The 19127-nt window shown below is 39.2% G+C and overlaps 1 protein-coding gene across 5 annotated transcripts in view; it reads left to right on the top strand.

The window, feature by feature from the left end:
- NRXN3 (neurexin 3) overlaps positions 1-19127 on the top strand; it is a 968325-nt gene that overhangs the window by 340420 nt on the left and 608778 nt on the right. For 4 of the 5 annotated variants that reach the window (XM_066552373.1, XM_066552369.1, XM_066552370.1 and 1 more), the window contains one exon: positions 7074-7100. The exons of the other annotated variant lie outside the window; for it this stretch is intronic. In XM_066552373.1, the coding sequence (XP_066408470.1) occupies positions 7074-7100 (27 nt within the window). The remainder of the gene's footprint in view (positions 1-7073; positions 7101-19127) is intronic. 5 annotated transcript variants of the gene reach the window in all.

The raw sequence follows: 19127 nt of genomic DNA on the forward strand, positions 1-19127 counted from the left end.
ACATCCCAAAGGGCTGTGTTCTGTTTCCTTAGAGTTACGCTTTCCCAGAAAATAATTAAAAAGACAACTAGAAACAAGTCCAACAGTAACAATAATACAAGAACAATTGGGAATGAATGTGCTATTAGATTAGCCTCAGTTACTTTTCTTGCCAGTCTTTATGTATTCTACAGAATGACAATTTTTTAAAGAATGTAAATAAATGAGTTGAAGCTTTCTTTCACTTTCTGGTGATCCAGCTTGTTGCTTCATGTGAATTCAGGAATACAAACAAACAGAGATTCTGACTCAAAGAGGCAAAACTAACATAATAGTGCATAATCTTATACCTCTTAATGTGTAGGTTATTTTATATGAAGGTTCATGTATGGTCTGTGAAAACTTCTGTCAGCTTTTAAAGTTCTAAGGTCCGCTAGAACAAGTTTCACATTTTTTTAGCTAATAGTATCACCATATTCAGAGCCCTGCTGTGGCTACCAGGAGCAAACCATGTAGCAGCTTTATTTGTAAAATGTGTTGTCCTCTGGAACTAGCTTTCTTTTTTAATTTGCATCTAGTGGTTTTTTTTTTTTGGCTTTGAAATTGTGACCCAGACCCTATTACTTACTTTTTGAATAAGAAAGTGAAGAAGATGCATCAAACAAGTACATCTTTCTTAAAAGAAAAGTGTCCATCTAAAAGTCTATAGAATCTATTGCCTTCTAGTAAATAAAAGCTAAACACCAACCAAAAAAACCCCTATATATTTGCATATTTGCTCTACTTAGCTTGACTGAAGAAGCATAAAGCACTATTGAGTCCGTAGCTGCATAAGAGCACTTGCTGTGCTATCCAGATTGGCCTATAGGACGGATGGAATAGATGAACCTCAGCTGTGTCAGTAACTCCTCACATAAAGAGAAACAGCCCTCTGATGATAGCCATCTCTGCCTATATTAACTCTAAATGAAGGAAAATTTCATAGATTTGCAGGGTTTCTCTGGAGAGCAGCTCAGAAAAACTGCTGTTGAGCCTCCTTACATGTGCAATGAGAATCTTCTACAAAACCCCAGAGCATTTGTCTATCTATGTGTTTCCATTTTCTTCTGACCTAATTAGTTGCTAATAATCAAGAAAAATAAGATTTTATTTCCCCTGTTTAATTTCTTGAGAATTATGGCTAGTTTTTGGGTTTTTTTCCTCAGAAAATAAAATTAATAACTGAAAGATTGGTAGTGGCATGCTTCTGTTGGGCAAGTGATGGGCAACTGAGCATCTGCCCAATTCTACAGTATCCTCTTGTAGCCCAGAGCCAATTCCTTTACTTTTCAAGCCCTAGTTCCTCTGCTTGTTGAAAGGAGAATTCTTTGCACCCTGTGAGGGATATGCTAGTATTTTAGTAAGGGCTGCTTTTATCAGCTTTGATATTCCCACATGAGAAGTACTACAGCATGAAAATTGCCAGACTTCATAAAAAACTGTCACTTATTCTTCTGAGAAAGATACCACTTGTTTGATTCTGTTATATCTTCTTAAAAATGAATGAGAATTAGGGGAATTGCTCATTTTGGGTGTTTGCAGCCTCCTAGACTCAGACTCCGAATAGTGGATATGAGGAGGGGATATTTATATCACCCTGAATATACTTATTTTTTAAAGCTTACTTTTTCCTTTCCAATTTTCATTATATCATGCTGGGAGAAGAAGTTTCCCTCAGGGCCTGTCAACATTGTAAGCCTGATTGGCATTGGTCACTTTTGGCACTCACTGGGATTTGTTATGCCACCACTTAGCCTAGAGGTGGACTGTTCAACTCTGTCTGGCTCCTAAAATATGTGGCTAAAGATTTGACAGATGGTCTACCCATGTTGGGAAAAGATGTGCTGTTGACAGCCTAATGCAGGAACAACATCTTTAAACAAACCCCTGTGTAAACTAAAGGCTGATTCTATGTAGTAGCAGGGACTGAAGCAATATGTATGCCACATTTTGCCAGCTTTTCAGCTGTAAATTTTTGTGAGGTTGAATCTTCCCTGAAGTGACTATAGGCTGGATCGATGGAAACCTGTCAGCACTCTCCTATGTCTAACTCAACAGAGGGGTAGTTTAGAGTTTTGGAACCCAGATTGAGCTTCACCTCTCCTTTATTCAGATTTATAAAACTGTCAGAAAATGTCCTTGAAACAGGACTTTTCTTCTACCAAAACAGCAGTTACCTTGCTGCTGAAGAAGAGAATTTGAGGAAGAATCACCTTACCAGAGCCATTCATTTCCAGTTGTTTACTCTAAGTCACAATAACTCTATACGGAGACTGCTCATAGCCCAAATGTCACAAACAAGAACTAAATCTTTACCTGACCTTGCCAAAATCTCCTTACCAGTGAGAAATAGTCATCAACACCACCTCTGAAGATCTGAGTGTGCTTGGTACTGACTAGCTGTATGTCAGTATCCCCTGAGCATGTAACCCATGATAGATGTGTGTGAAAAAGGACTGTTTCGAGGGGTGCATTATTTAATTGTGCTTTTCTTATGTCATTTAATACTACTGCTAAGAGCTGTCTCTTTCTTCTCTTCTGTGATCTATTCCATTTGATTACTTCTTATCATTTGTGTCTTTATTAAGGTCTTCCCTACGTTTTTTTTCTTTTTCTTTTTCTTTTCCTTTTTTTTTTTTTTTTTGTTGACTCTTCTGTGTGTTTCAGTTGTAAAGCTTTCCCATACACATCACCCATGGTAAATCAAAAGATGGTATTCGACCCTTCAAAGGCCTGAAGCCTGCGGCCCGCACAGCAAACAGCCCTGAGAACAGAGCATACGGAGCAGCCTGCAGGGGCTGGCATATCCCTCTCACCCCTCAAACCAGGGTCCAAACCAGCCAGGAGAGAGAGATATGGTGGGCAGGGGTGGGCATGGGCAGCTGGGGGCTTGCTCTGGAACGTGGGAGGGAAAGGAAAAGCAGCAATGAATCATTCTCAAAGGAAGGGGGCAAGGAAGTTGCTTCAGACCTTTCCAGTGGGGGTGCCTGAGGCACTGAAAATCTTTATGTTGGCAGTAGTCAACATGAGTTGACTCAGCAGTTTGAGTTTTTGTTGTGTGAAGAATAGAAATCCAAATGTGATACACATCTCTGTTGAGAAGGATTTTGAAGAAATGGGTCTGGAGTGGAAGGAGAGAGAGAGAGAGAGATATTAGGCAAATCATAGCTTGGAACATGTTTGGGAATAATTTTTGATGCCGAGATGATGTGCAGAAAGGGAAAGAAATGGCTGGTCTGATAGGGAGATCCATGTTCACATTTTTCCTCCTATTTATAAGTGGCAGGGTTATAATGTTATACTGACTTTCATTAAAGACTATTTCAGGCTTTTTTTTCTTCCTGGCCTGGCATATCTTCAGGTCACTGGTGACAAGGATAAGTATTTCCTGCCTCCTCTCATTTAAGGAGGTGTCATCTTTTCTCTCACCTATCTTTTCCTAAGATAAATCCTGAAGGGTGCCAGAGCCACATTTGCCCATCCAAAAGGGAAAGTTTCTTTTGTCATTTCTACATAAAAATAGAGCAAATAGGAGATAGGCAAGGAGCCTCAATATAATGTAGGGTAAACGTGCACAGGACTTTATCTAGTTTTCCCATAGGAAATAAGGAAATAACTCAGGGTGAGCTTAGAAAAAGTTGGGGCCTGATTATCTTTTCTGTCCTATTCTTGCCCTAAAGTACTCTTCCAGAACCACATATGGCTGGCTGCTCATCCAAAGCAAAAACCATTTTGTCCTCACACAGTAAAGGTAACTTTCTTTTTTTATTCAAAGATTAAACAGCCTGAAGCCTTAGCAGCATCAAATAAATATTACTATTTTCAGACAAAAAGATAAAAATGGTAAGAAACACAGGCCTAAATTTCAGATCTCTTTGCTGCTAAAGATACCTCCATTCAAACAATGGATCCTTTGTGTTAGCAACTGCAGTCAAGTTATTTAAAGGAGAGGGTCTCTGGCCCATTTTTCAGGTGATATGCTTTGGAAAACCTTTCATCTGAGCACTAACAAAGAAACTTCTGGTGTAAATCAGACAATTAATGAAAATTAAGTAACTGCAGGAGGTCTTCCCAGCTAATCCTGCTCCCCATGCAGTAACAGACTCTATTTTCACTTCCCTACTATCAACCACATTCCTCATCCAATTGCTGAACTGGCAGGTTACTGGATTTACAGCTGTTCAGGCATACTCATCTCCAAAACTTATCTCAGAAGTAAATACTGATAACAGAGCTGAGTGCCCCAGATGATTACCAGAAGTCTTATTGCCCTGGTTCTGTGCAGGAGGAATCCAAAGAAGTTTTAAAAATTATTCCTGAATTAGCCAGATGCTGCTGTTGTAAGCACAAACGCCAAACTACACCTGCCTGGCACCCTTCAGGATTTTCACTTCCAGGAAAAACCTCCGCCTTGGATTTGTACTGTTTTACTGGTTTAGAGGAACATAAGGGTTTTCTTCCTTTTCAAAATCTCATTTAAGAGGGAGAGAACAACTTCATGTGTTAATGGTTGGAAAATTTTTGGACTGCTTTGGGCAAGGCTCAAAATTAAGGCAACAAAAAACCCCTATGCACGCTCTTGGATGGTGGTGCTGGGGTAACAGTGCAAGCAGATACCTTTTCTTAGCTGCCCTGCAGGATCCATACCGACCCAGTTAGATGAAACCTGCATGGGGAGCTGCTTCCTTTGGAGTGCACCTGGGTGTTTCTGTCTGGCTCCCAATTGCATGGCATTGCAGACCTTGTGCTCGCAGTCTGGAGATGTAGTAGTGCCATGTCAGGGCACTTGTCAGGGCAGCCCTCTCAGTGGCCTGGACTCTCATCCTTTGAAATAGGAATCTTGCAGCCAAGATAAGGGCTACATTGGTTTTCAGTTTGAAATATCTATCCCTTCATCTGGAATAGTGTTTCAGCCTGAGGGCAAGCCCTAGGACAAATAGGTTTTTGGTATCACTAAAAAAAAAAACCAAAACAAAACTCTGCAGACATCAATAGCTCAAGAGGGATTTTATTCTTTGATGAATGTTGCTGAGGACCAGCCATGTTTGTTTCCCTTTCCAGCACACTTGCTCTTTAGTCTGTAAGAAATTCCCATGTTCCAGCTATAGCAACTCCCTTGACCTCAGTTGCCTGTGGTGAGACTTGGGTGTCTCTCTTGCTGTCGCTCTCCATCAGGTCAGAGAGGGAAGTTCCCCTGCATGTACTTCAGAGCTCCCTTTACCCCACCCAACTCCTGTAAGGGATATGGCCACCACTGTATGGTGATCGTAGCAGTTGCTCCAGGGCTGTTTGCTCCCACTTTTCTGTTGCGGTTGACGACACATGACAAACCTAATCGCACAAAACCAAACCCAGATTTTCTCAGAAGTTCTGCTTGAAAACAGACTCTCTCTGGCTATGTTACTCGTGATTGGTATGTCCCTGCTCATTACAACTCTTTATTTATTATTTATAGACTTTTGTTCTTTCCCCTCCTTCATTTTTTAAGAACTGAGTTTACCTGCTGAAATAATTTTACTACATCTGCCTGAGCAAACATAAAATTGGTCCAGTTAAGAAGCAAACTGCATTATATTTTTCTGCCATTCTATATAATCTCCCTTGCTGGGCCATATCTCTGTAATAAATACAACCATTCCTGGTGATCAAAGCTCTAGTTGTCCAGACAACATGTCCACTGCATGGTGTTATTACTCACAGCCTTGATTTCCTGCGAGAAGGCCAGCATTGCCCAAGACATATAATAGCACTGATATGAAAGCTCTCGCCCATGTTAGACACAACAGCAGTGGATGTTCACAAGGCTGTAAATAGGCATTTATAAATGAAAGATCCTCTTATGGATCACATCCTGAGATATGCTGAGCATTAGTGTGTTAAAAGAGAGAAGCAATGCTCAGAAGCCCTCTAGCTCAGGCTCTCCTACTTCAACTTGCTTTCTTTGTGGAGACTCCTCCGTTACATTTTATTAGATTCCACAAGCATAACTGTTTTTCTCTCCTTGTACCTCTCTTTGTCCCTCCCTTGCCTGTGACCTCTGAATGAAGCAGGGCAGCAAAGGTTCCCAGATCTGCCACTTCACTGCCCGTTTCATCTTCTCCCTGAACGTTATGAACACCCCATTCAGCCTTGGTGTTCAGGGAGCAAGATGAGCCTGGGCTCTGAGGAGCTGGCAGGGCTGGGGACCTTTGAAAGACTTCCCCATTCTCCCTGCCAAGCCCAACAAAAAGTACTCCCAACCTCCAGAAGTAGCTGAAATCTGGGCTGGGCGTTCGTGCGGTTAGCTGTTTGCAAGTGGCCATTTTATGGTAGGACACAACTGGGCAGTATGTTAACCCTTTCCTCACCTGAGCAGACAGCGTCAAATGTGTCTGTGCACATATTAAAAAGTGTTTTGGGATGGCTTTGGGGGAATTAGAAGAGGGTCTGTCTTTGGGAGAGCTGGAAAGGGTTAAATATTGCACCAAAAAATATCATAGGCTGATTTTACAGGTATTCTCTGTTGACAGATGGTGTATTTATGCAATAACAATACAAATTAATTTAAAAGAAACCAAGTGTAAAGGTTCACTTTGAGCTTCAAGCTTCTTAGAGAAATTGCTAAAGGTCTCTAAAAAGCAAAATGACACTTGAGTATGACTTGTGTCTTGAGGGAGACTTTAATGCCTTAATTATAACTTTTTGAATTGTAATTCATATCAAGTCATGGTCTGGAGTGGAAGATTCTCTTAGATTTGTAGGTTTCAATATAAAGAAAAGAACTTTCTCTAGCAACATGTGGCTATGTAGGTATATTGGTATATTTCTCTATACATATATGTGTATATATATATGTGTGTATATATATATATATATTTATGTAACAGATATTTACATAGAATATACTGTACATATACACCCACTCCTGAACTTGTACAGACTGTGTATAAGTATAAAATGGCCACATCTCTTTGCGTGTGTCTGTCCCCGGAAGGGTGGACTGATTGTTTTTGGATGTCTGCAGCTGTTACCTTGAAGGATGCAATTTCATCTTTCATTTATTTTTCCCCATCTAGACTGTATCAGGATAAACTGTAACGCCAGTAAGTTTTCCCTCAAGTTTCATTTTGTTCTCTTTCTATATATATTTAAAATAACTTTATTTTCTTTGCTGTTTTATAAGCTGTTTTTCTTTTATTTTTTTCTTTTTTTTCTTTTCTTTAAAAAAATCTTTTGAATTGGGTAGGATATGAATCTGGAGAGGGAGGAGGGAAGACTTTAGGATGATTGTATGTGGAAAATTTTGTATTAGGTTTCTCCAAGGAGGAGATGAGCTGTTATTTCATAGCTTTGCAGAAGAGCACCTCAGGAACCTGATGAGCTGATATTATATTTCACTGGTAACCTATTGTCTTTATGAAAACTTTAAGGAACTACGTAAGAATAACAACAGGTACTGTATGCACTTCTCCACTACAAAAAAGCAGGCATATTTAAAAACAGAGAAAACAAGCTTCAAACTCTTGCTTTATTACAGACTGGTGACAACTTAACAGGATATTTATTCAAATTTACTTTTTTATTTGGGTATAGAATAAAGAAAACTAGATTTTACATTTAGAGTATATTATATATACTTAACAGATATATGTATATATATGGTATTTGCAATTCTTAGGTTTCTGTAAGAAATTCCATCTGAACCTCTGGGTCACCTAAAATTCCTTTCAATGTATAGAAGTAGGGAGGAAGGATTATAAAATTTCTGTGAAAAATAATAGTGAAAGATCATATCTATTTCTAGACTGACTGAGCAAACCAAATCTTTTCTGTTCTACTTCAAAGAACTGATCAAACTTGATGTAGGCCTCAAAATAAAAAGCACTCCCCAAACACTGGAGCTGTTTAGCTCTCAAGTGTGCTTTGAGCTTATCTTAACTTGTTACCAGCTTCCTGAATGTCCTCTGTGTTAGATTTTATGTAGAAGTATTTATGAAGGGCAAATGCCAGCTGATTGAGACCCTACTTTGCATGAAAGTGTGAGCAATTAGTTTTTTGGACTTGGGAAGTGGTCCCTGGGAGCCTGTAGCTGGGGAGAAGCCCTAATATGCCATAGAAGCTTGTTCATGATAATTTACTTTATTTCAACTATTAAATTGTTATCTCAGCCCATGTGTTTTACCATTTTCTGATTTTTCTCCTCATCCCACTGATGGGAGGAGGGGTGTAAACAAGCAGCTGCATGGTGCTTAGTTATTGTATGGGATTAAACTGCTACAAGTGGGATTAGTCAGTGTATGACTCAAATCTTGAAAGGTCTTGTTGAATTCCTTTTGCTCTTCGAAGTTTTCACGCTAAATTTCAAGATAGAATGTGCAATAGGAAGAAGTGTCTTGAATATAGTAGCTGAGATAGCCAGATTTTACACAGCAGTGGTGAGGACATTTACATAAAAATAGGATCTTTTACTTCATAAGAGTTCATATGCTCTTGCTGCTTAGCCATCTTTAACTCCATCAAAACACTTGCCCATAGGTCTTCTTTATGTTTGTTATTTGAGGATCCATTTCTTCTGGTACTGGACAACAATCTAATGTTGTCAACATCAACTTTTGATGACAGCTGCCTGTTAAAGTTTAGCTATGGAAGACTATCTTCAGGTAGGAAATCAGCTTTAGTAGCAAGTAGCAGTCGTCTGGTTTTTATGCAAATAAATAGCTAGCACTAATTGGAAGAAACATAAAAAAAAAAAACAAGGGAAAAAAGAGAGGAAAAAGAGAATCATATAATGAAAGCAGTGGAAAGACAGAATTACATGTTTTTGTTAGTTTCCCCATAAGCATCAAAACATCTTGAATCATTTTGCTACCATGCATTTTTAATAGTTGAGCCTGTTGCATTTTTAAATACAGTCTTCCCCTGAAGGTTTAGATTTATTTCTTTATTTAAAACACATTGGATCTTCCTAATTTATTTTTTATGACGCTTTGCTCAAAACAAATGTCTCTACTCTTAGTCCCTCCAATACATTGGTTTTTTTGCTGCCTGTTGCAATAACTCAGGTCATCTGTCCTGTTTCCTAGAAGGGAACCTGCTGGGGATTGGTGAAAACTGTACCCTTGAATGAATAAAATATGGTTAGGCAGAAGCAGACCAAATATCACTGTAAGCATTCCTGCAGGCACACTGACATTTACTTGTGCAGAGGGAGTTATCCACATACAGATATGTCTGCCAGGGTCTGTTGAAATGAGCAGAAGTGTTTTAAAGTAACTTGACAAATGGGCTTCCCAGCAGTTGAAGAGTTTCAGGTCAAGCAGTCGCCACTGGTAACTGAATAGAAGGGACCCAGTGCATGGTTTTAAAGGTAAACAGAGCTGTACTTTTTGGGTTTTGTGGAACATGCAGCTTAAGAGCCTGCTATTTCAAACATTGAAGCTGATACTGCTTGAGAGGAGTCTTGCATATTGTCCCAGGTAAGCCTTTATACTTGCTCTTAATTTTCATTGAAAAGATTGAGGGCTTTTTCTCTTATGTATCTTTGGGCTATTTTATATCTGGTGCAAAATATTGTTTTCCATAGTTTCATCTTACCTTCTCTCTTTGTTTCATAATTGTTGTACTTCAGCTTTTTACTGTCTCTGTACTTATTTTAATACTCATCTCACCCTTTCCTTTCACTCTTGAAGATACCTAAACTGAGCTTTTCTGTTTCTGCACATTTAGAAGACCCAACAACACTTCTGCTCACACATATGGAGCTGTATAGTAATTCTCTTTTCCTTTGAGTGAGAAATCAGCACAACCACAAGAAGGACGAGGATCTCCAAATAAACTCTGTGAATAAACTGCATTGAATGATTCCTCAACATAATGCAGACATAATGGATAGCACAATTTTGTTGGTTGGGTTCATGGGGAGAATAGGTATATAAATATAAGTCTCTTGGATTTTTGGCTACATGTATTTCATTTATTTAAAATAGGATTTACTAGGAAAATGATCCCTCTCCTGTAAACTGTTTATTGAAATGCGTTGTTCACTTTGAAGAAAGTTGAAGTTGTGATAATTTTATAGTTTGTGTCATGTCTGGTGCTCTGATTTTCCTTCATTTTTTCAAAGGTATCTATTCCTTAATTTCCTTATCCAGTGACCCCACTTCATATCAGATTAGATGTGGAGAGTTTTCAGCATTCTACTCAGTATTAAGTGTGGAGGGCATAGCTGTGTGTCCACTATAGATTTGTTAGATTTTGGAGGTGTTCTCACTCTGTATTCTTTTTTGGATACTAGTCTTGGTCTAGTCCTCTCTCCTCACAAGCCTTTTATGTGGTGTGTCATTATTCAGTCACATACTTTGACACTAATACTGTGAGAGATCTGCCAAAAGTAGCTCCTTGGGACAGTGAACACTTCTGTCTTATTGCTTGTTATTTCATAATAAGGCGTTTTCTTCTCACTAAAGCTTGCCAGACAAGCCATCATCTATTTTCATGTCACTTTTGATGCCTCAAAAATTCCATATCTTCTTCTTTTACCTGCTGCTAAAAGCGTAAATAGAAGGGTACAAAAAAATCAGTCTAATCACTACTACACAGTTGATTCTGTCTCTGTGAGATCTCACATTTAACATGTTGTTTGAAATGCAATAATTTTTGACAATAATGACAGCTAGAATATGTTTGGTTCTCCTGTTTCAGTTGCCATGCTTACTGTATTTAGTGCCTTATTCAGTGCAGTGTTAATGATTCATTTTATTAAGTGCCACTGTAACAGCATAAAATATGAATCTATGATGTGTAACTTTCTGGAAGAGGTTTAAAGTTCTCTTTTTTCTGTATCATCATAAGTAAATAGGAAGCTGTGCTAACTCTAATCAAAATATTGTAAAACCAAGTGCACTTACCCAATTCCTAGTTATATTGCTGTCGTTTTAATAAAATCTTAATAGTACTCTAACAAGAAAACATTCTTTTGAAAGTGAAGCGGTATGATTAAACATCCACTTAATATTTGTGACTGTAGTGTCTCCTAGCTCCATTTAAACATAGTCAGGAAGAAATGAATGCTTATGCAGCCTGAAAAGTGTCAAGTTGATAGTATGTCATATTGTAGTGGTGAAAGCAAAGCTGGTGTGTGTCTGTAGCATTTGCACAGCTCAGCTGAGAATGATTTCACCTTTGAGCAGTCTCACACTTGGGATGCTGGTCTGGCTTTGTGCTGTTGCTGCACCACAGTGCAGGAGAAAAGAAGGGAGAAAGCCTGTCTTTGGAAGACTTCTCTCAGGGGATCAAAAGCAGTCCTCCCAGATATTTGTCAGGCAGCAAGTTAAAAATTCTGTTAGAGGAGAACCTGCTAGATCCGACAGCCCGAGAGAGGTGAGGCTGCTGCCACTGTTTTCTCCCAGGTTCTGTTTGTGGCCAGCTGAAGATGTGTTCTTGGCAGGCCCATTGCTAGAGCTCACACGCTTGCTCACAGGCCCACATCCTTTCCAGGCACCATGAACATCTGGGCCTGTTGAGCCCATGGCCTGACTCCAGTTGCAGCACTCATACACCCTCATGCACAGAGAATAAAAGGCTCTCACCCAGGAAAGATATAGAAAGGAATTTAATAAGAAGACAGGACAGGCTGTTTTGATGAGATAAAAATACTCATCAGGAACTATTTACATGCCCAGCCCTTTTTATACCCTTACCCCGTATTTATTTTCCCACTCCTGCTCTTCCCAAAATCACCTGAATTTCTCCCTTTTTGTGCCTTTGGTTTCTCCCCTAAACATCCCATAGTAAGTCTGTCTGACCCCAAATTGCTTTTCCCAGCATTGCATATGTCCCACCCTATGCAGCAATCCCCTTAATCCAAAAGGTGATATCAAGAGTTGGTCCAGCTGTCATGTAGTGATGAGTGTCATGCTGGGGCACTGGAACCAATGGCTCTGCTGGAACAGCCCTGGGACAGACCTGGAAAGGTTTTCATTGCTCAGGAGTCCATGATTTGGGCTCCCACCTGCTTCTGTGTCCCATGCTCCTCTGGGCTTGAGCATATGGGTCTCTGGTGGGCTGATGGCCCTGGATATAACTCAGGAAGATATTATTTGTGCTCCCTCTCCTGTTGCTATCTCCCTGAGCTCCTTTATGGATGTGGAGATGAGCTTTATTTCATAATGCAACAAATTCCTCTTCCCTGCGGCAACTACTAAAAAGTGACCTCTTTTGTCTCAGACTTTCTTGATTCAAGCCCATTCCAAGTCTCTGGTGGCAAAAATACCCTCTTGACTTAATGTTGTAGTTTAGGAATGGTATTCTTCAACTTAGTGCTCCGACTGAAAGGAAAACCATGCACTGCACCCCTTACCCCTCCCCTTCAGTGGGACAATGAAAACAATGGCAGGCAGACCCTCTAACCACCACGCTTTGCCCATGACCAGAAAAGAATTCTCTTTTTTCCCAAAAGAGAGAGAAAGAGGTCCCTTTCCCTGCCCTGGCAATGACATGAAATGGTATTGAATGATATTAGGACCCTGGCCATGCCCACACAGCTCCAGGCTCCCCACCCTCATTGCTGCTGCAAAAAATTAACCCTGTTCTTAACCCAAACCAGGACACGTTTTCCAACTCAGAGGTTGTTTGGTACCCCGACAAAGTGCAGTAGTGCTTCTGAGCTTGTTTTACAAAGATAGCAGAAGAATCCATGCAATTATCAGTTGTAGTGGAAAGGATAAGTCCCTTTTTAGGGTTCCACATGGACATCTTCCATCTGGGTGAGAGGAAACATAAAGAACATATGAGAAACTGGTCCCCTTCAAGGATGTCTAGACAATATGTCTTCTGTAGATTACATTGTGTAATTAGTTGCCAGAACATCAATTTTTTTTTTTAATTCCAAGAATATTGGCACAAAACTGAAAACTCATGCCTCTGGATCTAGGAGGAAGCGAGTATTTTATATATTATTAATTTTGTTTGTGAACAACCCAGAGAGAGCATCTCTAATGAGGCTTTAAATAGTTATAAAGAAAAAGACAAAAATCAATCAGCCCAAGCACTGCTTGCTATGGTGGATGCTATCTGTTCTGTAAATTTAAGGCCAAATCAGTGAGCTTTAAGGATCAGTGGATGTTGGATAAGGAGTGACTGCTCAAGAGGTAATAGTGATTGCCATTATTGGGGGAAGAATATTGGGTTTAATGAGCACAGGCTTTTAACAGTGTTTTTAATCCTCCTCATCCAGACAGTGCCATGGAGATTAAGGTTTTGCTGTGGCATAATTGATTTGAGCAATCCTAAACTGCAGTTTGCTATATCACAAGGTCTCTGAATCCCGGAATATTTCATCAGGGGCCACAGATGTAGGCTACAAACACAAGTCTGTGTTTGCTAGAATTCAGCTAGGCCCAGCTGTTAGTTAAGAGTAGTCAGCCTTCATCTTCCAGCCAATACTGTCCCTTTGAAAGTCTCACTTCTGAGTCTTCAGTGCCAGTATGCAGGGAGAGACAGGTCATCAGTATGGAGGGATGGCAATGATGAAAGCAGAGCTTGGCAGAAGGTGTTCTGCATTGTTTTTACCTAAATTGCTGTGGTGAGAGCTAACAAGAAAGAAAACTAACCTTGGGAACTCAGCAGTTATCTGTAAGGAATCAATGACCCACTTTTGGAAAACAGCTCTTCTGGTTTACTGGCTATCATTCCTACCCCAGCAGCTTTTCTTGATTCCTTTTGAATTGTGAAAAGATTGTGTTTGTTGTGCATATACATATATATAAATTTTCAATTCCTTTAGCCTCTCACCCCTTCTGTGGGATTATAACTAAAAAAGAGAACTGTTTTAAAGGTCGAAGCAAATTATATTAATCATCCTGTCACTAAACTAGATACCCATTACTTAATGTCAGAAATGCTAATTAAGTATTGGGATCCTGGATGCTATAACAAAGATCATGAAATATGAAAAGTTTGAGGTAGGTTTTAAAAAGAAAAATTATTTTTATTTTATTTTTAGAGGAGAAAGATACTGTTGGTGAAACTTGGAGGAAGAAAGCTTGTGATGCTAGGTTTTGTTTAATGGTACATTGAATAACTAATTACGGTCAGCAACATTTTTCTCTTATTCACCAGCTGTTATAATATCAGCTTCCTTTCTCATGTCTCAGGAAAACAGTCTTATTTCCTTTTTTCTTTTTTATTGCAATATTTGCAGGATCTCAGCCAGGATGCCTGGGGGAAAAAAAAAAAGGCTTTGATAGAAAAATATGTGAGCACTTCAATTTGTTATTTTGGCCACTTTCCTTGTATAAATTGATTTGTTTTCTTTTCAGATCAGCTGTCATCACTTGCACTTTCCTCAGTGTTTTGGTTTAACCCCTGTAGGTGGTTAAGAAGCACACAGTTGCTCTCTCACTCTCTGCCTGCTTGTGTATTATCAACACTGTTTTGCTTTGAAATCCAAAACATGGCACCATGGGTGTTGCTCTGAATTAACTCCCTCTCAGCCAGAGCCAGTACACTCAGGAAGAGAACATACCCTTGAAAGCTTGTGAATACTTTTATATAGAACTTAAAAAGGCAATGCTTCTGCTGCCATACAGTGAGATGGATGGCTAAAGGTAGACTGAAACAATGTCATTTATGGTGTCCGGCCATCAAGTATTTGGTAATTTCTTTTTCCATTTCACTTACTTTCTTTTTCTACACAAGGCACTACATTTGATCAAACTTGGTGTGTGAGAGGTAGCACCAGGGAGCTGTGTAGGAGTATGAAAGATGTTATTTCCAGGATTAAGATGTCAGGCTATTGTTTATCTTAAAATCAAATAGTGACTGCATTAGGACTTTAGTATTAGCTACTCTTTCCGTGAATGGTGAGAGGGTTGATAATAGAGAACAATTGCCTTTCCACAGCAGAGAGGTTTTTTCCAGGTTTAACAATCCTCACCCATCCCACCTCTTTCAGCAGTGACTGCTACTGTCCTGCCACTGTGATCCATCACATTGCCTGTATTTTCCGCTGCCAGGCTGGTTTGTCTGGCAAAGGGCACTGCTCCTAGAAAATTTCTCTCTGGGAGCAGAGAGCTGCAGTTGTGCACAAGAGTAAGAAGTTCACTTAAAAAATATCCATTGATGCTTCTATGCTTAAATATTGTTTGCTAAGAAGTGAGCTGGGAAAGGTGAGCTGAAGATTTGTGGTCTCTGGAGGAAGCAGCTTGGAAATGTTAGTGTAGGGACAAAATGAATCATGGAGAACAAGAACCCTTTTCCTCCCAGAGAGGGTCTTGCTTGGTCAAGCTGGTGCACACTGGTGTATGATGCATATGGCAAGCTTGCATTGCTGCTGCATCTCTGGAAATGTGCTCTTAGCAAAACTTTCAGCAGTAATATTTTTTAATGTCTTATCATCTGTACTTTTCAAAAAAAAAGGTGACTCTTGAGATTTCAGGGCCAAGAAGACAGTAGTTGGCTTCTTCCTTCTTTTGTGCAAAGGGGGTACAATATTTGGAAGCCTTGATGGCAGAAGAAAGCTGACTAAGATGCCACAGATGTGTCTGATCAGTGGTGAAGATTCATTACATCATCATAAATCATTTTCTACCTAGTGGAAAATGCAATATGCTGAGCATTTTCATTCCCAATGTGAAAAGTTAGAAAGCCTGAGAGAAGTTCTCAAGTAATTTCCCCAGTAAAATTTCTTTTTGATTTGTGTCACTTCGGTGATTGCTATAGTAAACAGTCATGTGAGCTCACTTCATTATGGAAAAATAACTTCTTCCTTTTGGTGGATTTTCCAGTGTCCAGGCCTGACTATGAACTGGAAATCAAATCACCAGGTAGAGTTTTAATTGTCTAAGGATATTTTATTATTTTTTTTGCTCATGAAATTTGAGTACAGAATCACCAGAAAGCTTAAAACAAAATAGAGTAGTTATTATGCTAATTACCTGTTAATGAAAGAGTAGGTTCAGATTAGGATTTAATTGTATATTAATAAACTGCTAGCATGCTGATATAATTTGGATTAGTGTGTTTTCTGTTCCCCTTTTTCTTGTGACAGAGTCTTATTTGAAATTATTCAGCCCACTGTTTTGAACTGGTAGGGAAAAGAAGAAATGTAACTGGTGTTGCTTTTGACTCATAAGAGCATCTTTCACGTTTCAAGCTGTCGCTACTTTACCAAGCTGTTAAACAAAGCACTTTAACAACTTGAAGTTGCAGTCTTCCATCTAGCATGGTTCTCCTCCTGAATTTTTGGAGTTCTGTTCTTAGCTTCAAGAGGAGGGACAGAATTTGCCAAATTGTTCTGCTGCAAGCAAAACCACAAGCCTTTCTTACCTGAGTTGGGGAAAGATGTCATAAATTTGATATTTCACGGTCCCAGACCCAAGTCTATTTTCATTTATTCAAATGGGAGTTCCGGATATTGAACAGATTCCCTATGTTGCAGTTGACACGTGTAGCTTTTATAATGGTACAGGTTCTAATTTGAAAAAAGTGGATTTGCACATTCAGTGCAAGACAAAAAAACTTCTTGGTGCAAATGTTGCTGGAATTTCATAATTCCTTTTTAAAGACAGAAATTATATAAAAATGTTTAAATGCAAGGAGGCCCCTGGTAAGAGCTATAGATATGTGAGAGGTTTTTTCCTTGCAGGCTAGTAAGGAGTGCTTCCTTAGTAAGATAGTGACTGAAGCCAGGAGTTTATAAGGGCTCTTCCAGATTAAATGCTCATTGCTGCTGATATATAGCCAGTTCTGCTGTGAAAGATTGCATCAAAGATCATGTGGCAACTCTCAGCTTTAACATAAGATGGTAGAAGCATCTTTGTAGAAGACTACAGAGATTTTCAGAGGTCAGTGCCCAGCCGGCCAAACCGTACACTAGTAGTTACTATTATACTGTAACCTTTATTGCATGTACCCCAATCACATTGTTACTGTAGCCTTTTCTGCCACCAAATTGCATTCTCCGATGAAAATACAGATTATAGGCCTAGAATTGCCAAAGTATTGATGCCAAAAGTGTGGATAATATCACTTCTTCTTTTTTTTTTTTAGTGGACAGAAACTAGCCTCACTTAGTTCTGTGCTTTCTTATATTAGAAAGAATGAAAGATTGTTACTTGAAATTTATTATATTATGATATTTTTCTGCTTAGGATAATTTTAGATTAAAGGAAACTTGCTTCCTAAATTATCATTGCCACTGAAAGCAGCACCAATAAAACTGACCTCTTCTTGTTGTAATAAAGGTTTATAATATTTCACTCACTACTCCCATTTTGACTTATTTCAAGCATAATAAAATGCAACAGAGAAAGTGGAGCAGCATAAAAAACATTTAAAAATGCAGAGCCTTTTTCTTTCTCTTTCTCTCTCTCTCTTTTTCTTTTTTCTGCAGCAAAACAGTATTTTTCAGGGACTGCTGTGTCCAGGAGGGCTGTATAGAAGGAATCGTGTGTGTGTGCTTATGCTGGGAATGCCAGTACCCAGTTCAAGCAAACTTTCCTGACTCTGGTGTATTCCATATGTGTCTTAGAGAGGGGGCTGAGCACCATCTCGTGGTGCAGTTGGAGATTTTGTAGTCTTCTCTCAGTTCATGTGCTGAGAAACTTAAATACATCTCCAAAGTGATGCGATCATTTTGGGTTTGCTATGTTATTGTTTTCTACCTGTGAAAGAGTTGAAGGTATGTTCACAGTGCTTTGTAGAAAGCAGCAAAGATGAAGATTCTGTTCACAGCAAAGTGTGTGAGACTTGAATGCAAACAGGTGCTTGACAGTATCACTGGGCTACCATATCTTTTGTGCTCTATAGGAAGCAAGTAATGGACAAAGAATGGACTGTACCATAGCCCAGCACTGATCAGCACAGCAAACAACTGCATGCTCTGCTTCCTTGAAGTTACTTCTTTTTGCCTCAGATGAAAACAGCTGATGCCATGCAGCTGAAGCTTTGTGCCTTAAACACTATAAACCCAAAAATAGAGACTGAAGGGACTGCCAGGCCATAGCAGAAACTACTGTTCTGTGTCTCTGACAGCTGCACCAAATCAGGTTATCCTAACTTCAGTATTCTTTCCTAGAGATCACATTCACATACTGTGGATACTGTACTGCATTTAAAACATTTGTTTCTGCCATCTGCATCTGATTCCAAAAGTTGAGTTCAGGAAAGCTAGTGATATCTAACATCAGGCTTGATGTAATAAGAGAAGTATGCATGGATTAGTGTGCACAGAACATCCTTAATAAAAAATATAAGTGGGGCTACCTATAGAAATGTTTAACACCTCCTGAAATTGGAAATTTTGTAGAATACTTATAGAGCTGAAGTGATTTATAATAATTCATACAGAAATGTGGATAATCCTTCATAAATAGGAACATTATGAAGGATGTTCATAGAAACAGCCTAGCGTGGATGTGGGGCAGCTAGGCTAAGAAGGTACAGAAAATATTTATTAAACTCAGTCATATTGTCATAGCTGATATTCAGCTATTCCTAACTAGGCATGAATTCAGAAAGGAGTTTCCTTGATTAGGCTGTAGAAACCCAGGGCAGCTTCCACACATGGAAAACATGATGTTGCTTTAAAGCCAAATCCTCAGCTGAAGCAGCCAGAACCTCTCTGAGAATTCTGAGTATGAGTAATTAAACTTGAAGTCCATTTTAAGGTAATATTGGAACTGCATATGATATTCATTTCATAACAAAATCCCCTGACTTTAAATTTCTACAAGATCTTGTGCTTTTCTTTACCATAGATTCAGTCTGATGCTTTTTGAGCTGAGCTAAGATAAACTTGAAAAATAAGTGTGTTTCACCATTGCACAAAGAGTGACTCTGGCAAGGGAGCTATTGAAAAACAGGACAGAGAACTTGGGCTCTGAAGTTTTTTTACGGAGACAAAGGGCTGGACAAGGTTTCCTTTCAAATTGCTAAGTGTGAATGTGGAAGGTGCAGTGTGGGAAAATGTTACTGTGAATGAGAGCCAGCCACCTCCCTCACTATGGGTAATAGAAAAGTGAAAAGTAAAAGATACTTTCCTGTTTCAGGTAAACTTTGATGCATCATAAAAAAAATATTTCTTCCTTATTTTGAGAGAGGTACTTTTCTGCTTTGCCCTTCCAAGCAAA

Source organism: Molothrus aeneus, chromosome 6 (assembly GCF_037042795.1).
Source record: "Molothrus aeneus isolate 106 chromosome 6, BPBGC_Maene_1.0, whole genome shotgun sequence".
NCBI lineage: Eukaryota > Metazoa > Chordata > Aves > Passeriformes > Icteridae > Molothrus > Molothrus aeneus.